The following is a 25,654-nucleotide window of genomic DNA, read 5'->3' on the forward strand; positions in this document are numbered from 1 at the left end:
GCGCTCTGAATTGAGTAAGTGGAGTTGACTCTCTAACAAAACGTATCCAGTGTTTCCCGACTGATGTCGTAAGTCAACCATATTATGTATATCCGTCCAACCCACCACTCAAAACGGCTTGCCTGATTTTTGCATCATACCTCGAATGTTTTGTAGGGAAACTACTGCGATGACCTTACTGGCTGCATCTCAGGTTCGTTTTCCTTCCAGTCCGCCTCACTCCTTCCTCTGTAATAACTTTTCACATCGGAACCTCCTTGACGCTGCAACCAAATCCGGATCAAAATGCTACTCTCAAAATGCCACTTGATGTCTAAACGATGCAGGCAGATGCGTCAACGCGACCTGCCTGATAGGGAACTACGGTGGCGCACTATGCTTCACCCTAGACGGTTGCGAAGCTCCGTTCGTGTGCTCCGTCAGTGCTATGACTAGCCCGACGGGTTATTGTCAGGATTACAACAACTAGTAGAGCAGTGGTCAAAGCGGCATGGTGCGCGGGAAGAGGCATGATAGGGAGGGTGAATAAATTAAAATTTCGATCTTGGGTAGGTTGGTGTAGGGGCCAGAATATGGAGTCATATTTGGGTCGTTTCATTATGTTACAATCATTGAGTACAGAATCCTTCTACCATGTAAGTAGAGCCGTCGTGAAATGCAGCTTTCGGGAGAAAGACCTCGGTGAGACCTCGGGGTGGGCTGGAGGAATTTGGACCGAGGCCGAGCGTGACGATGGTCCTATGTTAATGGGCAAAGACTAGTCTTGCACCTACGGAGGGGTCGGAGGCGTTGGCGACTCGGAGTTTGAATTAGCACACGGCCGTGCTGCGGCAGCCACCTGAATTTGAGAGAATTGCGAATTCGCCGCGCGAACGCCACATGGACGATAGCTTACGTGACATTTTGAGTCGCGTCGCGTCGCCGCCGTCGCGTTCTGCTTCTCGTCTCTCTTGCCTCGTCGCGTCTCCGGCTCGCTTCAGTGCTGTCATTGTCTAGGCTGTGTACATATTATTTATGCATAGATCATGAACCTCGCTCTTTTGAATGGTTCCTCCTCCCAACCTCCTTCTTTGGCCCAAGTCTCTGAAGTTCTCTGCTCGAGAGCTCAAGTCTCCGCCCTCCGAGAGCAGCAAGAAAAGCCCATCATGTCTCTGGTCACGGGCAATGACACCTTCGTTGTGCTCCCTACCGGTGGCGGGAAGACTCTCATTATGCTGGCCCCCCTTGTGATCGCTGATGCTATGGGCCAGCCCGGCAAAGCCTTCATCATTGTTCCGACCAAAATACTTGCAGACCAACAGGTGCGTGGGGAAGTATCACATTTGGCAAGCACGTACTAACACTCAACACCCTCTCAGGCTGAAGAGGCTCGCAAGTATGGCCTTCACGCACAGTCCATTACCGAAGATACTGTCCGCATAGCGGCCGCTTCTCTGCCCAGTCGTGACTTGTTCCAGGAGTTTGCGAACCAGAGTGGAGTGGCGGTGGCGATCATGAGCCCGCAGATGATGGGTGGAGATCGGGTCAATAAGTTGATGCAGTCGGAGGCATTCCGAACACTTGTTCGGTGGGTTTTTGGTCGATGAATCCCATCTGGTGGACGAGCAGGGTTCGACCTTCATCGTACCATACAAAACTCTTGCATCGTGGAGGTCTCGACTAGGATCCAAGACAGTGTGGGGAGCATTTACAGGGACTGCTTCCCGTTCTCGTACGCCCCACATTACAAAAGCACTCGGTTTCATCAATGAAGAGTTTGTATATACTCGCTACCCTATCGACCGTCCCAATATCAAATATCTCCCCCGTTTTTTCGAGCATCCATTCACGGGCGAAAGCCTTCTCGACTTCACCTTCCTCATACCATTCAATATGTCTTCCTCCCAAGCCATCGTAAAGACTCTCGTATTCGCAAAGACAATCGAGTACGGAGACCGTATCATTCGATTCCTCGACTACATCATCGCCCTTCGCTTCCCCAGCCTCGCCAACCGCAGCAAGATCATCATGCCGTACAACTCTCATCAGGAAAAACCCCCCTACCTAAAGGCCCCCAATAGTTACTTATATGCACCTATAGGCACCTATAGGCAACCATAGGCATAGGTGGATTTAAGCTATGTCCCAAAATATGTTTGCACCTATAGCTGCCTATGGCTGCCTATAGTTGCCTAAACTTGCCTATAGGTGCCTATTAGGGTCCTATCTAGGGTCCTATTTATTACCCAATAAGCAGCTATAGGCAGCCATTAGTGCCAATAGCGAACTATATGGCTAAGTATATGGGTACTTAATAGGCTGGAGAAAATCTCAAATGTCCACTCTGAGGAACCATATTGGGGCAAAAGTAAATGCCATTCAATCACATAAAGGTACATTCCATGATGTACTAGACAAGAATACAGACAAATCCCACAGGGAAATAGGCTAAAGTATATGGACTGTGTGCAAGTGCAAGTATGCATGCATGTGAGAGGTCACATCTAAGAGGGTGAGCACCAAAAGGGAATGAAAATAGGAGTGAGCAGGGAAGGGAGGATGTGGGTGCAGCGAGGGAGAGCAACGGGGGAGAGCAGGGATGCGAGCATGAAAGAGAGCACGATAAAAAGTGCGGGTGGAAGTGTGGGCACGGGTAAGGATGTTGGTGTAAGTGCTGATGAAGGTGGGTAGATCTGAAAGGGTGAGCATGTGCGAACGAGGGTAAGCGAGAATAGGGTAACGAGCCCGTAAAAGATGTGGGAGAGGGTGGGAGAGAGGGTGGGAGGGATAGAGGAAGATGAGTGGGAGGGGCAGAAATGAGGTGGCTGCGCTGAAAAGCTGAGCGTACACGAACTACTCTGCATGCTGAGCGAATGCATGGCCGAGGTCGTAAAAGGCAAAGACAAAGATCTGTAGCGGCTCAGGCGACTCGCCCAGATACTGTCACACTCTCAGAGGGGACAAACAGTAGACTTGACGGCATTGCTGTGGATGGTTTCCGGAACGTCGCCAACCTGGAACTGGTCTAAAAAATATTTGAGATAAACGGTGAAGGGACATACATTGGGGAAGTGAGATGTCGAAGTACTCGGATGGAGGCATCCACTTCACCGAATGAGCGCGGGTGCGGGTGTGCACGCGAGAGGTCGCGCGTGGGCGAGCGAGCACCACATAGGCAAGAAATTGAGACCAGAGCGGAAGAGCTAATGAGAAAGAGAGAATATAGATGCTGTGGGAGAGCGACGAGTAGGAGGAAGAGCAGAACATGGAGAGGGCCGCGAGAGGACGACTGCGAATGTCGACGATGGCGACTAGTTGCTCTAGAGGCTGCCGGAGCACTAGCGACGAAGAGCGAGGCGAGGACGAAGAAGAAGAGGTGGGGATGGTCGCGCGAGGGTGAGCGAAAAAAGGAGGATACGTTGACGGAGGGAGAGAGAAGAAGGGGCTACGGAGTTGGGGAAGACCAAGCGAGGGAGGGAGAGAGTAGAAAAGAGGATTGAAGCGGCACCCAACGCAATCCACTTCACGGAGCGAGCGAGTGTGGGTGTGCGCGAAAGGTCTTGAGTGAGAGGACGAGCACCGAACCGTAAAAAATGACAAAAGCGGGAGTGAGCAAGAAAGAGAGGATGTTGATACGATGAGGGAGAGTGATGGGGGAACTCGATGGGGAGTGTCAAGGGAGAGCAGTGATACGATCACGAAAGAGCACGATAGAGAAAGCTGAAAGCACTTACAATAGTCCGAACGTCCAGCGGGCCATCCAACCTTCACCAAACATCTTTCCCTCATTCTCACCTCCGCTCCGTCCACTGCCCAACCGTCGCCGTCGCATCCTGGAGCGTATCACCGATAGGGTTGATAGGGTTGATAGTACGGCCCTCCTGGCTGCGGGTATCGTTAAGCGACGATGAGGGAGTGAGGAAAGGAGGGCAAAAGCGAGTACGCCGTTAGCAAAAAGAGAAGAAAGGGGCGCGACGAGATTAGTGAGTGTTGCAAGTGGTGTATAGAGAGGACTATCTGCGGACCATGTCGACTTCACCACCCACGATTTCATTGACCAACGTTCCCTCCCATCCACTTCAACGAATGAGCGCGGTTGCGGGTGTGCGTGCATGCGAGAGATCGCACGTGGGCGAGCGAGTGCCGCATAGACAAAATAACCAAGACCAAGGGAAAAGAGCGAGTAAGAAAGAGAAGATAAAGATTCAGTGAGGGGGCGAGGGGGAGGCGGAAGATGAGAGGGTGTCGAGAGGGCGAGTGCAAATGTCGACGATGGCGACTGGAAGGCTGCCGTAGCGACGGAGAGCAAGACGAGGACACAAAGTAAAAGGAGGACGGGGATGGTCGGGAAAGGGTGGGCAAGAAAGGAAGGATGTGGATATGGTGAGGGTGAGGGTGCGTGGTGCGAGCGAAGGTGGAGATGGAGAGAGGGACGAAGGAGCACAAGTCGCGACTCGACGCGAAAGTCAACATCGGCCAAACACGGCCAAACAAAGACGTGGGTTGTGGCGACGACGCGCCTTGCAACTCTTGTTCTTCGTCTCCCACCCGACCTATGTCGTGCACAGGACCTCCCTGGACAACGATCGTGCAAGTCGAATGGATGTGGGAATGGAGGTTAGTATGACGAAAGGTACAGCGGCCGCGGAGGAGAATAAGAGCTCGGTGCGTCCCGTTCTTTTTCTGAGGTACCCCCTTCTCTATCTCATCCGCTACCATCTCAAACAGTCTCAAACCCTCTCGTCAGCACCTCCTCATCGACCTTCGCCGCCTCCTTTTTCTTTCACGTGGACACAATACCCAGATGCGTTACCGGCGGCCTAGCATCCATCATCCACATCCTCGTCGTCGCCACCAACCCACCCGCGCCCAATCCGTCCTCTCCGTCCTCATTATCAACGGCATGCCCGATTGTGGTATCGCATTTGACGGGCCCGACGTACTTACCGAATCGTTACGTTGAGAGCAGGAGTTAGAAAGTGAGAGAAAGAGGGAGCATGAGTCTTCGAGTGCTGAAGTCCTGACTGAGAAGGCTGCGTTGCATGGGTTCGGGACGCCGGCGGATGTGTAAAACAATCGTACGTTCATTCCCTTTCGTTGAATATCTTATCGCCGTTTTCTGCTCCGTATACGTCGCTGATGCTTCACAGGCTAGCGCTTCTCTACTTCAAGTACACCCTTTTCTTTTTCCGCCCGCCTCCGCCACCTCATCGCGCTCGCGGACGACGTTAGACCTCCCCACCTTCATCCAACTCGTGCCTCAATCTTTCCAGTGCAACACGGCCTTCATAGGCTTCTCCAACCTCGGCGACACCGACTCCCTGACCAAGACATGGAAGGTATGTCTTCGTTTTTATTTTGTTGTCTCTTTGTTATTCGTTTCAAGTTTTTTTTCGTGCCATCGGGCTGACGGCTCGAGAACCCCAGCTGGCGCCTCTGGCACCGACGATGCCAAGCCCAAGCCTGAGTTCAAGAACTATTCGAAACATAAGAGAAGGGCAGGTGAGCCTCTCCACGTCGACCCTCCTCCTTCTTCTTTCCCCTGAAACCTTTGATGCTGACGCTCTGTCCGCCACCCTTCCTCTTCACCCATGCCCCTTCTCTTCACCCACGCCACCTGTCGCCCCCCACCTCCCTCTCTGGCGCCCAACCCCAACGGTAAACCCAAACGCCCCTCGGGGTCCGCGTCGAAGGTTACTACGAAGAGATCGTCGACCAACGCTCACTCAACCCTTATCCTCTCGCCGTGCACGTCTCCGCCCTAAAACCCACCTCCAACCTCTCCGGCTACCTCGAGCGCAAGCTCTTCACGCTCAACACCGGCCACGCGTGCACCGCCTACTTCGGGTCCCTCCTCTTGTACCTCACCATTGACGCGGCGATTAAGGATAAGAGGGTATGTGAGGTCGTGCTTGGAGCGCTAGAGGAGGGCGGGGGAACATTGGTGAGGCGGTATGGGTTAGAGGCGGGGCTTCATCATCGGTATGTTCTCCCTGTGCTGAAGAGGTTTGAGAACCTGAAATTGAAGGAGGAGGTGATGCGCGAGATGGCAGCCGTTGAGGAAGCTGGGCAGAGGGGATAGGTTGTTGGGTCCTGTGGCGTACGCTCCGAAGAGCTCGACACTCTCAACTTGAGATGCCCCCACTCGAGCGACATCGTCTCCCAGCGCGCCGACGAGTCCCCGGAGTAGCGTGCTGGGGTGTGTTTCTGACGCGTAGCTCGTGCCCAAGAGGTTCGCCACCTTTCTCAGTCCGAGTGCGCGTGGATTACCGAGGACAGCAGGGAAACGGGAGAGTATTTGGAGGTAGGGCACTGGAGAGACCGAGGGACACCATATGACAGTGTATATCCAGGCCGGACGAGGTATGTCTTTTGTTTCCCTACGTTTCGTGGTCAGGTTTCTTTCACGCATTCAGATAGTACTGACTGTCAGTTCGACGGTAAAACTGGAGATCAGTCACAGCGCCCGCTGACACTGACGAATACGTTGCCGTCGTTAGAACCCATGTCACGTGCAGCGACCCAGACGTCGTCGCATGCCAGGCAGGTGGCGGGTATATGACGGATACGATGCTGACAGTAGCCTCTCACCAACGCGGACACCTGCACTGTCACCAGCCGTGACCAGGAGGCCTCGGCGGAGAGCTGATCGTAGGTGTCGGTGTCGAACGGGGCATCGTGGGCCTGGAACCGAATGATGGTTTCACGATGCACGCAACCATCGAGGACACTGTCCATCTCACCGCCTCTTTTCTTCGTCCTTCGTCATCTTTGTGATGATATTATTGTATTAGTGTTGCCTTGTATTTAGAGAAAAGTAGATCACAATTTTGAGTAATGTTAATATCTGTATCTGAAGTGGGCAATGTACATATGTAGATTGTACCAGTAGCAGTGTGAGAGTGAAAATTAAACAAAGCGAGCTCAGCGCTGCCCCGGAGTCGCATTCGAAGCGACCCGTAGCTAGGTAGATTTAGGCGTGTTTAGGCAGCTCTTAGGCGAGCGCCACCGCGGAGGCGCGACTTCCAGTTTAGGCAGAATTTAGGAGCGGGGGAATTTGCTGATGCTCTTATGTCCCCCGACTACCGACGCCAATTTGCTCAAGATTTCCGAGACGAAGGTTCGAACATGCGCGTTGGTGTCGTAACCGATACTTGCACGTATGGTCTCGACTTGCCCAATGTCCGACGGGTTGTTGTTGCGGACATGGATAGGACACCGGAGAATCTCAAGCAGACTATGGGCCGTGCAGGTCGGGACGGTCGTGAAGCAGTAGCCATTGCGTTCGCACCTCCCTGGGCTCGCAGGCCACCAGAAGGAGCCGCTCTCACAGGGAAGCAAGCACAAAAGGACGCAAAGCGACGGGAAACCCTACCAATCTTCACGCAGCAATTCTACAATCCTTCTCCAACCCTCTGTCCGCGGCGCGCTGACCTCCAGCATTATGGTGATGAGTTTCACCCCGAACTCACATGTGCATGCATCGTACACACTCCTGAGCCGGAACAGACCACAGACTCGGCCTGTGTGCAACTATGGATCGAATACCTTGCCGCTGAAGCCACGACTCCCCGTGCGGTCTCTCTTCGGTCGGATGGAACGTACCCGCCACTAGACACGCCTATGAAAGCCTCCCTTTCTGCCATGCTTCACACCTGGACAATTCGGCAGTGGGTTCCTTTCCGTCGCCAGCACAACATCTCAGAGCTGATGCCGGTGGCATGCTTCTGTCCGCGACACGTCCTCGAACATCTTGTTGAGAAGGCTCACGTTTGCACAACGATGGAGCGACTTGGAACGGTGATGGATGGGTGGAAGCATTTTGCCACTCACGGAGAGCCACTCTTCCTGTGGCTCACGGTGATTTTGAAGGAGTGGAAGGATATACATGGTGAATGTCGGGAGTCGCAGGCTGTCGGTGTAGACTCCGGAAATGAGGTGGGTGGTGCTGATGAAGACGAAGACGAGGCGATGAGTGATGGAGTTGCAGAAGACCCGTCAATGGCAATCAGGTCGACAACAGCGCCTGCCATCGCCGTTGCCACCATCAACAGCGCCACATCAACTCGACCTCGCGTTCTTTTGAGGTTACCAAACCCCGTCTCTCCACCAACGTCTCCTTCGAAACGCACCTCCTCTTCGCAGCAGGATCTCGAGTCTCCGACAAAGCGCCGTCGCCGCACTAGGAATGCAGGGAAGGAGAACGTGATGGAAACCGGATCCACGGACTTAATTTCGACTCTACAATAGTCTAGGTGCTACAAACCTACGTACATATTGCTACTTTATCCTATCCTATTCAGCTGCCCCACCAATAAATCCCAACAAAGCCAGTTCCCCACTCACAGAGGTGATCGGATTGGTCGGTGACCATTCAACTACTGGTTCCCCTGACTGCTCCGACTCTCTAGCTCCTTCTCCCTCCACGCCATCCCCCACTGATTCTCCTAAGTCGACCCATTCTCGTGTCGTTCGGGCAATGAACTTGGCAAGCTGGCCACCGGTAAGCTTGTGAATGCCTTCGTTGAATTCATCTCCGACAACGTACGGCTGGCGTCAATTTGGCTTGAAAGACATGATGTGCTCGAGCCGATAATGAAACCCTAGCCGGTTGATGTCACCGTTTGACTTCGGATTGGTATGTCTCCCGCCGTTCCGTTTGAAGCCGAAGAGAATAGGAAATCTCTCACGAAGCGCGCTAAAGCCCCCTATGTTGAGGCCAACGTGCTCCGCAAGGTGTTGAGAGTCGAAGGTATGGCTCTTCGAGTTGAAGAGTCGCTTGATCCAGAAATTGTAATGCTCTTGTATAAGATCGAGTTCGACCCAATGGCCAGGCAGACCAGATGGATTTGCGAGGTAGTTGTTCAGGATAGCGTTGCGAAGGTCTTCGGGGAACTCGTACAGGAAGTTACAGGCCATTTCGAGAAGCTCTGTACCATAATTGGTAGAGCCCGCACCCCAAAACGAAAAGCGCAAAAGCTACGTCGTAGAGCGGCAGATTATATTTGAGTACACGCAGCCCGAACTCATGAGATCATAATGCTGACCTTGATGATCTCGAAGACACGTCCAATGTCGCCCTCTGCTATAGCGGAGCACAACATCAGATACCAGCATGTTGTGCGCAGGAAATTGCACGTCGTTTGGAGAGCCTGGTCTTCGCCTATGGACGCTCTGGATGGGTCTGTCGCTGTCGCGACCTTTTTCTTCTTGCTTTTCGGTTTCTGTTTCTGACCACGGTTGGTCGTAGACACTTCCTTTGGTTCTGTATTGTGTAAATTAGGACTGATACAATGCAACGGCGAATGTGTTGAACTCACCGCCTTCAGCGCTGGTGGTAGCCTCACCGGGTGTGTCGTTCTCCGATGGTGCCACAGGGGGACCGTACACCGCATCAGTACGCTCAACCCCATGTGCTGCATCATGAGCAGCAGAGCAGAGATAACGTGAAAATACTTTCGCTGCGAACACTTCCAACAGGTCGAACGTGCTGTCCTTCAACGGGCCATCTGATCCGAAAAACCACTCTAGCCCCTCCAAGAGTGGTAGTTTTGTGGAGTATGACTTGCCGCTGTGCTCTTCACAAAGGAGACTAAGTAAGAGGCTCAATGATCAGCAACAGACCTCTAGGAGTGAACAGAACGGGGCAATGAAAAAATCAACTTGAAAGAGGCTTAGTAGTGCTTACCGAAGAGCATCCAACATCATCGCATCAAACCTATCTTCAAGAATCTGATGCCCAGGGTAAAAATCGCACTTCTCGGCGTTGAACTTCCCTCGCTCCATAACTTCGCTATCGTGGCGTAGGCCGAATATTGTGGCGCCTGTCGAGTCATGCCAGTGTAGGCGAAATATGTTCTTCTGCCAGTTCCACTTGAGGTGCCACAGCTGGATGACTGGGAGCGCAAAGTCGTGCTTGTCGTAAAAGGTGGAGGATTTTGACATGTACCGTTTGACTTTACGAATGCGGTCGATCGTGAGCTGATCACCGCAGATCATGATCAGCCACTTGACCCAACTTCCAAGCACGCTCAGCTGCTCAACCAGCATGTTCCGAATGACCGCCACAGTACCAACGGTCGTCGATTCGTCAATGTCGTTGGTTCGCATGCTGTGTATCTTCGACTTCCGGAGTGAGAGGGGATGCAGGGCATGTTTGGTTGTGAACAACGTTTCGGTGGGCTCGCGAAACTTTGCCAGCGAAGGGACATGCTTGATCCAGACTCGAAGGACGGTACCCTGCGAGACTGCTTTGATGTGGTCGGTATTGATATCTTTGAGGAGTTTATCAACGGTAAGTTCGGCGCGTTTCTTTGCAAGAAGGTTTGCCAGGACGGGCTCTGGATCAAGGGCGCCCGGCGGAGCATCGACTAACTCAATGAGCGTACAGGCTGTGCCGCTCTTCACTTCATCCTTATGACCAAGAGTTTGTTGCCATGCTCGTCTCATCTTGTTTACGTTGTCGTATAGGAGGAGGAAGATGGGAGGCGACCATTGAAGTGCTTGACCGCATGCACGTAAGAAGCCTGCAGAGTCTGTAGACAACGTGTCGAGGCAGGAATATATTGATCGTTGTGATATCGAGAAGCCTGTGCGGCTGAGAACAGAGATGATGTCGTGATGTGCATTGCATGTGAAAAGGAATATGCCGATGATTGTAGGGAACATGATAGCGTATCGGTAACGGAATACAAGTAGCGCCAGGATCGCAACGGTAGCACCCTACAAGGCTATGAATTAGTATCACCAAGTCCAACCAGAAGAAAGAGAGGTGAGCGAGCGACGCTTACCAGCCATGGATCACGACGCATAGAGGGCGGAACGCCCGTTGATTTCAGAATGTCTGGCTCTGATCCAGCTTCCACCTCCGACTCCGACTCCGACTCCGAATGCGAGCTCATGTCCCCATCCTCCCCATTGACCGTTGACGATGAAGCGGACGAGCTAGGCTCATCGCTTTGCGCAACGACACCACCATCCAAAAGTGGGGAAGCTCGTGGCCTGTCGGTTGAGGTGGAGGGTGGCGCGGGTGGCGTTTGCGGGTTTGCGGTGGTCTCGAGAATCTTGCGGCTGCGTTCGTTGACCGAGATCGTGGCCGCAAAAGCGAATGTCGCAGGGGCCGTCAGCGCGATTGCCTCCTGCGCTTCCGTGAGGTCCCATTTAAGGATCGATGACCACGAAAGGGGCATGCTGGGCGTCCGGACTAAGCCCAAGCTAGGCTCGAATAGTCTAGGGACCTCCACGTCTACGCGTTCCAAGACACGTAGAAGAGACCAGTTCATGAGCGCATTGCGTGTTGTATTATCTGGGTCAGGGGAAGACAGCGCCGGGAGCAATCGTTGTGAAGGAGGAAGCGCGTGACGGGGCAGCGTGAATACCGGCTCAATTGGAACACGGTCAGTGTATTCTTGTGCGAACCGGTGGTTAAACAAGAGATCGACGAGAGCGGCAGGGTGAGTTCGGAGGTCCTGTGACTTGCATCTAACGAATGCGGAGAGACTGAGCGCGACGGGGGAGTTTGTGCTGAATTGGGTGTCCTTCGACAACAGCGCCAGTCCAAAATCTCCGATATTGTCAAAGCCTGCCTGCCGCATGCACCGGATTACGAGAAGGAGTTGCTGCTCAGCGGTGACCTCGAACGGCCAATGGAAGCGCGCACGGGAGCTGGAGCTGGTTGTATTGGGAGCGATGCCGTGAAACAAGTTCCGGGCAAAGGAACGTTCGAGGTGAGCGCAGAGTAGATCATCTGGCGAAATATTGGCGGGCGATGGGGTGGGTGGTGCAGAGAAAGATAGAGGGTAGGCGGGTGGAGTGTAAGATGGCGGGCCTAATGGATGGTGAGTTGTCCACGGTGCAGGGCCGGGACTATGTAGACAAATTAGCATCACTTCTTACATCCAAAACTATGCAACTGAGGATAGATATACCTGATGAAGCCTGGGTGTGGAGCATAAAAGATACCAGAGCCAGACGAAGGGGATGGAGGTAACGGTGTATTTGGGGTCGAAAGGGAGCGAGGATTCTGAATGAAAAGTTGAGGGATCGGATCCGACACTAAGCGACGAGTATAAGCACGACGAGGGGTCGGAGACAGTGGTAAGTGACTGGATGGAGTATGCGTAGTGGTCGATGGCAGACTCGGAGGCAGGTGAGAGCCCAGGCGGACTGGGGTGCGAGGGCGAGTGGCGTCCTCGTTCCGCTCGTCGAGTCTAGCTGATACAGGTGCAGAGGGACGCCCCGCGCCAAAGGGAGCCTGTTCTTCTCCAGCCATAGTTGAGCTGCCAGCTCAAGCCAGCAGATTTAACTGTATACGACAGGAAACCTATACACGACAAGCGTGGAGCAAGAACGCGTTCGAACGCGTCGCGGAGAAGAACACCGCGAAAAGTTCAACGCGTCGCGCCATGTGGAATTTCAAATGATCACACGATCGAGATCCGCGGCTGGCTTCGGCATCAAGGAAAAGGAACGAGTGTTTGCCCGAATTCAAACTCCGAGGTCCCACCGGTTACGGGCCCCACATAGCCTCCAGACTCTATAGTGAAGAGGAACGATTGTCTTCCTCGATCTTGGAGTCTGGATTTCGAGACTAGGCAAAGACCAACGGTAGTTCAACTTGTCCGACACGAAAACGTGTAGGAGGGTTATGACGTTGCCCACAAGTTATACTCGTGTACCAATGGATCGTAATCATCCATTTGGTTTTGAGACGCCTCGATCATACCGTATGAGATGTCTGCGCCTCTGCGCCTGTATTATGTTCAACGCGATGTGGTGGTAGGTCGTGCATGGATTTTGCTATGAGTCGACCTTGTCCTCGGCATGAAAAACCACAAGGTCAACCTCCACTTCTCTCGTGCGCAGAACCTCGAAGTTTGTGAAGAGTCTGGAGCAGTTACTGCATAATCACTGGTAGGGTGTGGACAAGTAAGCATGCTACACCTCACCGGATTCTTCGTTCTGACCTCCGAGTCCTCTAGTTTAGACAAACTGATCCTAATGGACCAGTAGAGGACAACGTTGAAGGTATCCGACCCACCGAGGGCATATAACCAAGAGTCAAGGATTTCAAGTCGCCGCTCGTTATTTGGCGTCGGTTTTTGTTGCGTGAACAAAGCCCGCAAGGGATGATAGAGTTTTTCACATCGTTTAGCCCATGGACTATGTGAACGGGGAGCTGTGATCGCCCTGGGTCCGGTGGAGCTACCACGGAGTGTAAAGACCCTGAGGACGCGCTCACGATGAATGCCAATGTAGGACCGTCATGCCGTACGATGAAAGCGAGTATTTCGACAACATACGCGAGGCAATATTTTCGCACAGTCGGTGATAACATAGCCACTGGAGCAGAGCCGTCCATTAACCCCGATGAGGGTCCTCCGCAAAGACCAGATACTGGCTGAAATGGGAACAAAGCCATATCTTCCGATAAAACGTCAACACGTCACAAATAACACCGGTGTTTTGTATGAGAAGCGGTGGATAGGGTATGTAATAGCACGAAGAAAATGCACGATGGACAAGCTCATCTCGGGCGCCACGCACCGATGTGAACGAGAGAGTGACTCACCACCTACTCCAATTGACGTCCAGCTGGTCTGAAAATTAGACGTCCTCTATGACACCGCAGGTCTGGAGCGAGAGTGCACGATAAAAGCTTCTAGATGGACTGCCGTGAGTGCGAGACGAACGGATGTTGTAAACGTTCACTGGATATTTGGAGTCTTCACCACTCTAGGAAGGAATGGTTTTGATGATCAGTGAGAAGTAGACGTACCTTAAATAACGAGAAAAGGTTGGTCGGCAGGCAAATGAGCCTTTGACAATGAATAGGACATTCACATAGCCATGCGACGCCACGCAACGGTCATGACCCGGCTCGTCCTTCATTTTGAGCACGAGTCGACAGCCCTTCAACACTCGGCTTTTCCTAATTGGCCTGGGTGGGAGAAAATCGCATCAGGAGAAGTGAAGGGAACTAAGAAAAAAAATAAACACACTTGTTTACAACATCTTCTTGTAGCGCGGAATCTGACTCCCACACACACTGCTTGGGATTTGTACTAGGCGACCGGTGGGTTCCTATGACTAAGAAGAGTACAAGCCTGAACAGAGACACTCATCTATCACGATTGACCATTTTGACGGCTACTGGGGACCTTCTCTGAAACGCACGAAGCATCCTAAAAGTAGTACATAACTGATGAATACACCTAGAGCTTTTGTAAGAACAAGGATGAGATCTTAGTATAGAGAGATGTCTGTCCAGGTCTATCAAGACCCGACGCGGAAACTCCGCACCCGCACGGTCTCTGTGCTGTTTGTATTACTTCTCCATGTCGGACTTGGTTGGACCAGGAGCCGGAGAGCGAAAAAGAAACAGGGCGCACCAACGACGTGAGATCTGGCCGGTGTTGTTTGCTGTTCTAGGGCCGTCGCGAGTGGCGTTTCACTCACTGCATCCAATACAATCTTGTAACTCGAGGCGGTGCTTTCAACAAGGTTATCCCGTAAGGATCGTTGGGGGACGGGTACTGAGACAAGGAGGAATTCTCGACCTTGCATATATTGAGAACAGAGTGAGCTGAGTTAGTTCCGGAGTTCGGAGCAAGGATGAATGAACTACTTACGACCATTCTCATCTCGTAGAGCACATCAACAGTGGTAATCCGACTCTGTTTGTGATTTCAACAACCAATATGTCGATCGTCGTTCGGTACCCTAGCATCAAGAACTGCCAGCAAACTGCCAGCATATAAAAGAATAATAAGATGGACCACAGAGATAACGGGATGTTCGTTGTGTTCGTCGAAACGCGAGAACAGAGGCAATCTAAATTTAGGGATGAATGACATGCAAGCACGAATTCTCTCGCCAATGAGAGAGAGCCTTCTGCTAGAGCGAATGAAACAGCACTCACCTCCGCGAGAGATGTGGACTGATCAGTGCACTCTCCATCCTCCACTTCCTTTCTGTCCATCCATGTGTCCAATTCGTAGGAAAATCGAGTAGCCATGAAAAAAAAACCCTCCTTCCTTTCTTCCTCAATGTGAGAGCCCGCAGCACTTCTCCAAACACGCATGGATCGCATCAGACTGGGACAGATAGGCAAATGAGAGTGGAAGAGACATGCTGAGGTGTTGTCGACCGTCGTACACGGAAAGGCGCGGAATGTGCTGCGAAGTACAATCGTGCACTTCATATATCTCAACGCACGACTGGAATCCGTGTCTGGTAATGTTAGTGTTCTTGTCAATGTGTTTTTGGTCCCGAGCCACCGCTACCAACGAGCCACGTTACGCTTTCGCCCCAATGATCTCATCGATACAGGACCCCAGGTGCGACACCGACATCGTTTTAATAGCCGGGGGCCAAGCGAATCTCGAGCCTCGATAGTGTGTCCAGATTGCAAACGCCTCTTGACTCCTCTTGATCGAGACGAAGAAAGAAGAAAATATGAAGACGGGGACTGGTTGGTGTACCCGACCAAATTGGCAACGAACTACGAATCCTGATTGGGCAGATATGCCGACCGATGTCGATCAGCCTGCCAAGCAAGCATCGGAAAGGCTGGACGGGCAGAAAGTCATTGACTCCTTGGCCACTACGTCAACCACCCACTCGGAGAGAACACAATGTAGCGGAGTGTAACCTGAACCCGAACCCGTGTAGCAGCCTAAGAACTCATCAACAGCGCAAACACATATACGCGGCTGCCAGACCATCAAAGAAACTGAAGACGAGGATGACATCTTCACCCCAAAGACCGACTCTGCGCCGGCCATTTCTCTCATTTTCTCTCCACATCGTGCACCTAAGTATGGCACGAAACCCGGAGAGTGTCCGATTGCACGATGGCGCTGCTATTGGAAATGCAAAATGGAATACTTATTTAAGGAACGGATATTTGACCCAAGATCTCCGTAAGATCGACCGGCTGAATTCCCCAGTACAAGCGCAGACGGCGAACCCGAGGGCCAAGACGAGAGTTGGACAAGAGCAAAAAGCCATAAAATCACTTGGCTTACAGTCCGCGAGTTGGACTGGTTTCGCTAGAGGTTGATGCGTGGACCAGTCAAGATCTCGGATGTTCGAGTTTGCTCCACTCCATACGATATCTCGACGTTTAGGCACGAGTCTTCAGCGGTCAAGTTTGGCGCAAGTTTCGCCAATCATGAATGACTCGACTTTCCGCTTTTTCTGAATATTTTTCCGTAGCCACTTCACGGCATAGGTGTTATTCTGAAGTCAATGCAGCCTTCGATCAAAGATAGAAGCGAAGTTGCGCACCTAAGAAGCGGTCAAGACGACGACGATCTGCTACGGCTGCACACGCACCGTAGACTCATCGGTACTTCCGCTGGTACGAACAAGCGGTCGACAAAGACGGCGAGAACATCACACAGGGCAAGAACATGGCATCAGATATCAATCATCACTCAAACCATAGAGGAAAAGAATGGTCTGTGTTATGGTGATTGCGGAACATGTATGCGTACAACCTCCTTTTCACGCGGTTGCAGCACTGAAGAGGAAGTAGGAGGAAGGACGGCCGCGGACAGGCAACCGTCGGTGCACTTTGACTGCCGACCTGATGAAAGGCGCCGGTGAGGCTAGTGCGGGCGTCTATCGGTGGCGTCTGGACGGTCGACGGACAGACAGCTCGAGGGACGGTCACGACGTTCCGGGACGCGCCTGTGCATGATTCGAGATGAGCCCCACGCGAAGGCGACCAGCACGCTAATCTCAGAGGCCGTGCATTTGTAGGACGTGGAGAGACGGGCGTCTACCTTAGACGGTTGGCGAGCAATGGCAGGGGAACCCTGACGAAACGAAATATAGGCTCTCCCATCACGCGTTCGGTAATCTCATCCTCTTTTCATCCACCATCTATACAGATCCCTCCGAGGACCGACTCCCCCTGCCCCGTTCGCAATCCCTGTGCCATTCTTGTAGACGGAGACTAAAAAGTCCGATTCACCGCGACTTCACTGCTCTGTCCCCTTTCCCTGTCGACCATCTCAAACAAAAGGGACTAACGCTCCTCATCGAATACAAACCAATCCGAAACCCATCCGTAGTCCGACACGCAGGGGGAAAGCCAGATCGCACTTGGAGACGGCCTTTCCCGAACAGCGTTCTGTGTTGTGTTGTCTATTAACTAACAGCAGAGCCATACACCCGACGGGTACGTCCATTGTCAGCCCATTATACGACATCCCCATAACGGATAGAGGATACTAATCAACAGACGCTCTGCTCCAGCACCCAGCAGTCAAAAACCCGAGCTGCGTCTACGAAGAAGTAAGACTCACCCCTGGCCTTGCCCCTTCCGTCTATCCTCCAAACGATTCGCACGCTCTCCGTTTGCATATCGTATCGGCACCACGTCAGCCTGAACACCCAACCGCGATCTCAACCCCATCCTCCGCCCCAACCACCGTTAACCCCACCAACTACCTCAAACCTCTAAACTCAAACACTCTTCTCCTCGACTTGCCGACCCTCTCGATCACGAGCACATTCCATCAACACGAGCGCGTCTGTCTTCTTGCCCACCACATCCACCACCGTCGTACTTCCACCCATGAACGCCCGACCGTCCTCCAATTCTCCCAACCGCAGCGATCTCGATACGAGCACCGGACACTCACCTGCATCAGACTTCGACTACGCTGGCTCTATCTCTGCTTCATCCTCTGTCGATAGCTCCCCTGCCGTCATCCCGAAGGCCATACGTCGCGCGAATTCCGGCTCTGACGATAACCACTCCCCTCGACGACGAACGACTCCCCCATACCTGCAAAACAACTCACACGACCGCCTCTCGCTTGAGATGGGACGTCCCTCTTCTGCCGCCGGGAAAGGCGGGTGCTGGTACGTCGCGTCTCTCCTATCCCTATCTCGCAGCATTCACTGATTGGTGCCTCGCTATACTCTTCCACCACTCCACTATGTGGTTCTATTCGAACGCCGACGACGGAACTGACGCGATTTTCCTTCCTGTCGGACATCAGGACGTGTCGATTGCGACGAAAGGTGCGCATGTTTCGTGCATCGGTGACCGACTTCATCAATGCTGATCCATTCACAATCCAAATTGTTTTCTTCGTCTTGCCGACGGTACGCATGATCGCGTTTCGTGTCTGTGCTGGCGGTGTCTTTTTATGCATGTGTAATGGATTATGGATATGATGGGATGGGTGTGCGCGTGGCGATGGCTATGGTGGTTGTTGGTCATGTCGACTAGAAATGCGATGAGATCCGAGAAGGCGATTCGTGCCAGACGTGTCGAAGGTTGCAGCTGAAGTGCCTCGGGTGGGGCCCGAAGAGACCTGAGTGGATGAGGGTAAGTCAGCTTTCGTTGCTTGTTAAGAATCCTCTTGCTCATCGCGCCCTTGCCCGTCCGACGTCATCACTTCCGCGCAATAACACGCCGCCTCATCCCATCATTATCTTGACGATCGACGACCCACCTCTTGTTACGTGTAACTGCTACCTCGATGTTAACTGTGTCTTCGCCATCGATCCAGGACAAGGACGCCGTCGCGCAATACAAGGCTGAAATCAAGGCTCACCTCCTCAAACTCGGCCTCATCCGCGGCCAGCCCCGTTCCAACTTCATCCAAACCATCCCTTCCACATCAACGGGTTCCTCGGCCCCACCACTCAGCCGTCATCACTCTGGCGGTGAACTCCAGTCATCCTTCCGCCACGACCGCCATGACCAACGCCAGCAAATCACGCTCAGCCCACAGTCCCGTGGACATTCGCTGGGACTCGGACTGGGTTTGGGACAAGAACATAGCCACGGAGGGATGGGCCACGCCGAGTTTGGCCATGGGGGTGTGTTCGGCTTCGAACATACGCCGCCTCTGGACATGAACTTCCCATCAAACGCTGTGACAGGTCAGTCAGTCATTCCAATCAACAGCCCCTCCCTATTCCCTATCGCACACACACACGCAGCCAAAATTAGAGACGCATGAGAAAAACACGAAGAGTCTTACTCACCTCACTTCCGTCCCTATCACGGCACACTTCTAGATCCGCACCTGTTCGAACTCACACCGACCGTGGCGTCATCGGGAGCCGCCGCTAGGGCGCTTGCGTCGTCGAACAACAACAACAGCAGCGATGTTTCTGCAATGTCGTCCGCCTTTGATTTCCCTAGTACGAACATGGGTGCTGGTTCGCTTTCTTCTTTGGCTGGGACGAACCTTCCTCTTTCTGCAGCGACTACCCCGACCGGCTTACTGGGATTCGATACGTTTAGCGATGAGCCACGACGACAGCAGCAGCAACAACAACAACAGCAAAGAGCGTACCATTATGACGGGCTTGCGTTGAGGATTCCGGCTGGGTCGGGAAACAATGGGGGGACGGTACGAAGGGATCATGTCGTTTATTATTTCGACAACGTGAAGGGTCTGCAATACCTCTTCTCGACAAAACAGGCAATGGATGCCTTGTACGCTGTGAGTGCAGCCCTATAATGAATGACTGTCAGAGTATGTTCGCTGACTTGAAACACTTGACTTACCTTGGACCGACGTACATCTGTTCGTCCAGACGCTTACCGAAGATCCCTCGCACTCCCTCACGGACGCCGTCTGCGCTATCGCCAGCCTGCACTATAACCGCACACAACCTGCTTCCCTTCCTTCCTCCTCCATGAATCATCCTCCAGACGACACCCTCGCCCACTTCTTCCACTCCCAAGCCGCCTATCCGCTCACCTCCATCTCCCAACGAGGCCTACACTCCCACATCACCGAATACGACGTGATGACGGCTTTGCACCTCGTCAGTTACTCGCTGGCGAGCGTAGGCGGGAAGGTGGTGAACGGGTCGACGGGATGGGGAGGAATGGCGGATTTCGCGATTGAGTGGTTGACGCAGACGAACTTGCATCTAGAAGATAATCCGAAGGAAGCCATGGCGAAGATGAGTCCGAGCGGCGCATTCGCCGTGAGAGCGACGATGGTGAGTCGAGTCTCTGGCTCGCTTCCCACTACCATGAGAAGATAGACACTGAGTATCATGGTCTTGTCTGTCCCACGTAGTGCATCGACATCTTTATGAGCCTCACCATCAGGCAGCCGCCCCGACTTCTCGCACTCTACCGGCGCCTCTTGGGTGACGGCAACAGCGGGAACAACGGAGGCAACGGCTGGTCTAGCGCCTCGCATTCCCGGTCCAGCAGCATCTCGAGTGTCTTCGGGGCGGCCTCTGTCTCGCGCAACAACGCTACGTCGGGCACGACTAGTGGGGTGGAGCAGCTCATCGTCTGCACGGATGGCGTCCTGCTAGCACTAGCTGAGATGGCCGCTCTGGCGCATTGGAAGGCGCAAGAGACCCGCAACAACTCGTTGAGCATGCGAGAGCTGGTTGCGCGCGGCAACGCGATAGAACGGTCGCTCAGCCAGCATAGGGATATGTCCGTCGACATCTCGCTCGCCACATTCGGAGATATGCACCGTGATAGTGCGGGGATGATGTTGCCACCAATGAGGGACGGACGTACCTTCGAGCAGCAGACAAGCGAGGAGATGTCGAGGAAGTTGGCCGCTGCGATTTGGTTCGAGGCGGCGATGATGTACTTGAATTCAATCTTGAGCGGGCCTTGTCCTAGTGAGTGTTCCCCTTCTTTATTGATCGTGTGCCTGGTATGTGGTATGAGACTGAATTGCTGATGTGAAACATTTGGGTGGACAGGCGTACCGGAGATCACGAGCTCAGCCAACACGATCATGCATCTATTGCAACGACTGCCCACAACGAACCTGGACCGTGCTTTGTTGCTGCCGTTGGGCATCGCCGGTGGCCTGATGGACGACCAGCAGCAGCGAATGACGGTTAGGAATAGACTGTTAAGATTCGGGGAGGATAATGTGAACGTACGGCAGATTGTAGGGTTGATGCTGGCGGTGTGGCAGAGACGGGATTCTACTGGCACAGTGGTTGACTGGCGAGACGTTATGCAGGAGCAGGCTCTGGCGCTGTTGTTCATGTAATTTGCATATGAGTATGGGGGCGGTAGGACTGGCAGGCGAGGATGAGTCGACGATACGCACTTCGTTTTTTTTTCTGGTTCTTGTTGCTTAATATACTATTCCTCCTGTCGTATTGTGTTTTCGAGTTAAACATAGATAGATGCATGTCACTCTTCCATGATCTGCGTACTCGTGGGTTCTCTTCGCGTGGTTTTTATTTAGGATTTTCTCCTATGTACTGCAGTCAATGTCTGTCCACTATTTATGAATGTCATGACACTCACTAATCCACATTTTCACCATCATAAATTTGGCAAAATGCAGGAGGAGCAGAGGACGAAACGACAGGCAGAGCAGAGAGATGATGGGGGTCGAGTGCGAAGAGGAAGGTGAGGAGGAGGTCGTGGGTAACATATCCCGGTGGACCTCGGGCTTTAGCCGTTATGCGAGCGCTCACAACGCGCTCATGACGTTATCTCCTTTAGTCAAAGGATCCGGAGGCCGTCTCGCGTCGGAAGTTCCTGACGGGGTCACACCATTCGCCACCTACCGTCCAAGTTCATTTCTGCACGCAAAATCCACTTGAAATTATAGTCTCGATAGGAGTAAGGAAGAAAACCTTGGGAAGATTTTGTCTATTCAAAATAAACATTAGTTTCTAAGTTTCTTCAACTCTTGACGTATCCGAATTGTGTTACGTATGTCGGCGTGTCGCGCCCAAGTCGCGCTCAAGGATGATGTACTTTCATTGTGCCCAGTCTGAGCTTTCTGAGCGCTGAACAATGACTTTATACGGGCGCTGAGTATACACAATGCGTCGAGAAGAAAAGCAGTCTAAAAGTGTCGGGCGCGACACCAAGCAAGTTGGGAGCAGGAGAAATCGGATGGGGGTGCACGGTCACGTGGCTTAAAGCGAACAGGCACGCCGGCATCGCGTGGCTTGATTGCCTCGCGTCGGGCCACGCACCTTTTGCAAAGTTCGAGTTTGGTTTCCAACCAACCCTCGTCTTGTCGTCGTCCTCCACGACCTCCGCGACCCGTCTCACTCATACAGTGCATCCAACTCTCACCTCTCATTATTGTCCGAAACATTCTGCACCTTTACGTCCCATCTCTCTCGCTCTGTCTCTGCCATCATCATGTTCAAAGGGATCATACCCTCCAAACGGACCGCCTCCATCGATTTCCAGATGGTCACCCCGCTAGGGGACAGCCATGGTAAGGAGAATGAGCCGCACCCACCATTTATACAGGTCTCTGTTCCCAGCTCAACGTCAAGGGCGACCAACAAGCCAAAGACTGAGAAGTCTAAGGCCAAGAAGGGCTCGCCATCTGCTATCACTCTCGCAGAGCAGCTCGGCGAGATGGATGAGGCATTCGACAAACTGCTTGTAAGTTAACGTGATGCTCTACGCTTCTAAAATACAGTGTAACATGGGTATACTACGCAGGACGACCTCCAAATCCCCACCAGCCTCCGGCCGAAGCTAACCGGCATGGAGCCTTCCGTCAAAGCCGCCATGCTCAAATCCTCGCACACCATGACAGCGACCCAAAACCCCTTCCTCCACCAACAACCGACTCAACCAACTCAACCATCGGCCCCGGCCACACCCACCACACCCAACCGAGGCACCGTCCGTCGTGTCCACAGTGGAGGTTCACTTTCCATCGAGTCACCCTGCCCGCAGAGACTCTTCACCGACCGATTCCACACCTCCGGCCGTGCCATCGGTGCCGCCTTCGCCGAAACTTCGTCTCCCGAACACCCCAGCGCTACCGTCGGGCGGGGTGCCCCAAACATCGGTCATGCCACGAGGATGTCAGTTGCTGATTTCGCCAGCTCCATCCCGATATTGCCGCGTCCAAAATCAAGGGCGCAGGGAAACACTGTGTTCTCGGAGAATGGTGTGTCGTTGGGAAAGGGGGGAAAGAACGGATTGCTTCATATGCAGATTGTGGGCACGTTGAATGGGACGTCAAGTTTACAGCTGGACGTTGAGGTGGTCAAGAAGTTGAGGCTGTTATTGCGGAACGAATCGGCGAGGTATGCATGCTCCGTTTTACGTGCCTCAATTTTGTGTTGATAGCCGATTCTGCTCAGTTGGACTCAAGATTTCTTACGCGGAGGTGGTTACTCTGCTCTCCTCACTCGTCTTAACGAGTTGCTTGAAGTTGAATGGAGGTAAGTTTCCTGCTTCCTCTTTTCTCTTGTGGACTTCGCTCGGTCAGTGCTTCGAAGAACGTGCGGACGGCTCTTTAGGGGCAGGGGTCCATATGTTCAAAATCTATTTGCATCCGAACATGAGGCTCTTCTTCTGGTAGCTGCCGTAACACTGTCGTCATTTTCGAACCGATTTGTGGCACCTCACGCCACGCGACCCCTTACCACCTCTGCACTCTTCTATGCACACATTCTCTTTCACAATTTACTGACTGGCATCAAACTGAACACAGAGAGGAACAACATGACGATCAAGTCCTGCACGAACTTCTCCGCTGCTTCAAGGCCCTCTCCACCTCGACCATCGGCTGCTTCGCCCTCCGCTCTTCTTGCCCCACTCCTTTCACCCAACTCGCCTCTCTCCTGTTCTCAGACAAGAAGCCGGGCGATGTTGCCACCCGCCAACTCATCGTCGACCTCCTCCTCATCCTTTTCGAGCTCTATCCTCCCGGCTCTTGCCTTCCAGCCTCTCAGTCCGGCTTACAGGGCTCTGCATCACGCGATCTTTGGGCGGGCTCGACTTTGACACCGCCTTCACCAATCAAGGCTACCCACCATCGCTCTGGTTCCGGGTCCGACTCCGCCCCTTCCACACCCACCTCCGCCGTCTCCGCAATAATCCTACCCTACCCTCACAAAACCACCTTCTCCCTCCTCCGCGCTCTCCTCCTCACCCCCGCTCCACCGCCCTCCGAAGCTCCTCCCATCCCACTCGAGCCCCACGAATTCATCGACGCGCTCCACAAGCCTCGGATTTATAAGACCTATCTGCAGGAGCTGAGCGATGTTTGTAGGGACTACTTTTGGGTGTTTTGTCACCCGAATAATGCGATTTGGAATTTGAGGGAGACGGACGAGGGCAAGGTGGAGAAGCCGAGGGCGCCAGGGGGGATGACGGGGGGTGTGGAGTTCGAGGCGATGGGTTATTTGGTGGGTTTGATTTTATTCTCTTTATATTTATTTATTTCTTCGCGATATTGAACCGGGTTCCTGTTATCGTCTCGTTCGGATGTGTTTGTGTAGACACTGCATTTCAAGCTGGTGAATGCGATCGCAAAGTCGGCTCATGACCTTCGTCTTCCGAAGGAGCACGAACACTCCGCGCATCAGTTCCATACCGATATGTTCCTGTCCGGCATGGAACGCATCATCCTCGTACGTCCCCTTCCAATGTCCCATCATTCACCCACATAACCTCACGCTCACCTAACTATTCTCCCCGACCATCACAGGTCGCCCGCAAAGCCTCCACAGCCTATTACCCAACTCTCCATCTCGAACTTTCCCGCTACATCAACCTCGCCCTCCAGGCAGACTTTGACCTCCCCTGGACAGTTTCTCGGCTCCTTGGTCCTCCGCCCACCGCTCTGTCCAACAAACCAAAGACAACACAAACGACGCCGACAAGGAAAGGCACGGGACAGACGACCACGACGCCTACGAAGCAAAGGCCGGCGCCGACAACGCCTACGAGGATGGGATTCGCGACGGGCGGCATGGTGTCTCCCACGAAGCAGGGATTCGCTACAGGTGGTCAGATGGCCTCGCCGACGAAGCAGAACTTCGCTACCGGGGGCATGATCTCGCCGACGAAACAGAATTTCGCAACGGGAGGCTTGGGGTCGCCGACGAAGCAGAGTTTTGCGACTGGTGGTGGTCCATCGTCCCCGACGAAGCAAGGGTACTCGACTGGTGGACTTGGATCGCCGACGAAGCAGAGTTTTGGAGCGAGTGGACCGGCGTCGCCTACGAAGAAGAGTTTCGGAGCGGGTGGGTCGCAGTCGGTGGTGGGTAGTGCATTGACGGGGCAGGGTGGACAGGGGCAGTCGTTTTTGCCGCAGCCGAGGAAGGCGGAGCCGTTGAAGTTCAACTAGACTGGTTCACCGACCTTTGTGGGTGAGCCTCAGGAGAGATGTTTATAGATGGACGAGGACGAACCGTTGACGAGAGGAATGGTTGATGCTGGATGATGAGGATGACCATGACCATGACGACCCCATGCTGACCGCGACCGCTGCTGAGTGCTGCTAGGCTTACGAATCTGAACTTGACTCTAACGTTCATTGACGTGAATCGACTTGACGAAAAACCAAAAATCTTGTACCATTATCCCATTATCCCCAGGCCTTCCGTTTCATGTTCTCTGTTTCACACTTCGCTTTCGTTCGCCCCACCTCACCTCCATCTGTTCATGAATCATTTATTACTACAAGTTTCCTCTAAATATGTTTTCTTTCTTTATCGATTACTATCCTTGCTCTGCCGTCAGTCGACCCTCTCATATACAAATACATGTTACATGTTACTCGCCCGACGCTAGTACGGTAAGTATTCCCGTTCGTTCTTTCCCCTGGCGACGACAGTCGTTCTCATCATATGTAAGCCTCCTTGATGGAGACCCTTCCCACTCCGTCTCCACTATTTCCTTGTTCTCTCCTATGTGTCATCTCCGTTC

General features: G+C 53.1%; 6 protein-coding genes across 6 annotated transcripts; 5 read left to right on the forward strand and 1 right to left on the reverse strand.

Moving 5' to 3' along the window:
• Window positions 1-967: 967 nt before the first annotated feature.
• STEHIDRAFT_118533 (uncharacterized protein) lies at window positions 968-1,806 on the forward strand. Its single transcript, XM_007300144.1, has 2 exons — window positions 968-1,301; window positions 1,359-1,806. Exons 1-2 carry the CDS (start codon window positions 1,026-1,028, stop codon window positions 1,584-1,586), a joined length of 504 nt encoding a protein of 167 aa, XP_007300206.1. The 5' UTR covers window positions 968-1,025; the 3' UTR covers window positions 1,587-1,806.
• Window positions 1,807-5,570: 3,764 nt separating this feature from the next.
• STEHIDRAFT_153134 (6-phosphogluconate dehydrogenase C-terminal domain-like protein) lies at window positions 5,571-6,061 on the forward strand (the record flags this gene model as incomplete). The annotated part of the gene is made up of 2 exons (XM_007300145.1): window positions 5,571-5,637; window positions 5,685-6,061. 2 exons carry the CDS (start codon window positions 5,571-5,573, stop codon window positions 6,059-6,061), a joined length of 444 nt encoding a protein of 147 aa, XP_007300207.1.
• Window positions 6,062-7,050: 989 nt separating this feature from the next.
• Window positions 7,051-8,229, forward strand: STEHIDRAFT_153135 (uncharacterized protein; the record flags this gene model as incomplete). The annotated part of the gene is made up of 1 exon (XM_007300146.1): window positions 7,051-8,229. The coding sequence occupies one exon, from the start codon at window positions 7,051-7,053 to the stop codon at window positions 8,227-8,229; it is 1,179 nt and encodes a 392-aa protein (XP_007300208.1).
• Window positions 8,230-8,535: 306 nt separating this feature from the next.
• On the reverse strand, window positions 8,536-11,864 carry STEHIDRAFT_49670 (uncharacterized protein; the record flags this gene model as incomplete). The annotated part of the gene is made up of 5 exons (XM_007299306.1): window positions 8,536-8,958; window positions 9,027-9,232; window positions 9,327-9,571; window positions 9,668-10,701; window positions 10,770-11,864. The coding sequence occupies 5 exons, from the start codon at window positions 11,862-11,864 to the stop codon at window positions 8,536-8,538; spliced, it is 3,003 nt and encodes a 1,000-aa protein (XP_007299368.1).
• Window positions 11,865-17,815: 5,951 nt separating this feature from the next.
• Window positions 17,816-20,996, forward strand: STEHIDRAFT_49849 (uncharacterized protein; the record flags this gene model as incomplete). Its single annotated transcript, XM_007299316.1, has 11 exons — window positions 17,816-17,856; window positions 17,997-18,018; window positions 18,230-18,328; window positions 18,513-18,892; window positions 19,115-19,249; window positions 19,373-19,457; window positions 19,552-19,965; window positions 20,046-20,155; window positions 20,249-20,479; window positions 20,525-20,613; window positions 20,698-20,996. 11 exons carry the CDS (start codon window positions 17,816-17,818, stop codon window positions 20,994-20,996), a joined length of 1,905 nt encoding a protein of 634 aa, XP_007299378.1.
• A 1,047-nt stretch (window positions 20,997-22,043) lies between these two features.
• STEHIDRAFT_73410 (uncharacterized protein) lies at window positions 22,044-25,587 on the forward strand. The gene is made up of 6 exons (XM_007299415.1): window positions 22,044-22,366; window positions 22,427-23,022; window positions 23,080-23,160; window positions 23,433-24,129; window positions 24,223-24,354; window positions 24,432-25,587. The coding sequence occupies exons 1-6, from the start codon at window positions 22,115-22,117 to the stop codon at window positions 25,071-25,073; spliced, it is 2,400 nt and encodes a 799-aa protein (XP_007299477.1). The 5' UTR covers window positions 22,044-22,114; the 3' UTR covers window positions 25,074-25,587.
• The last annotated feature ends 67 nt before the right edge of the window (window positions 25,588-25,654 follow it).

The sequence above is a fragment of the Stereum hirsutum genome, assembly GCF_000264905.1.
Source record: "Stereum hirsutum FP-91666 SS1 unplaced genomic scaffold STEHIscaffold_2, whole genome shotgun sequence".
NCBI lineage: Eukaryota > Fungi > Basidiomycota > Agaricomycetes > Russulales > Stereaceae > Stereum > Stereum hirsutum.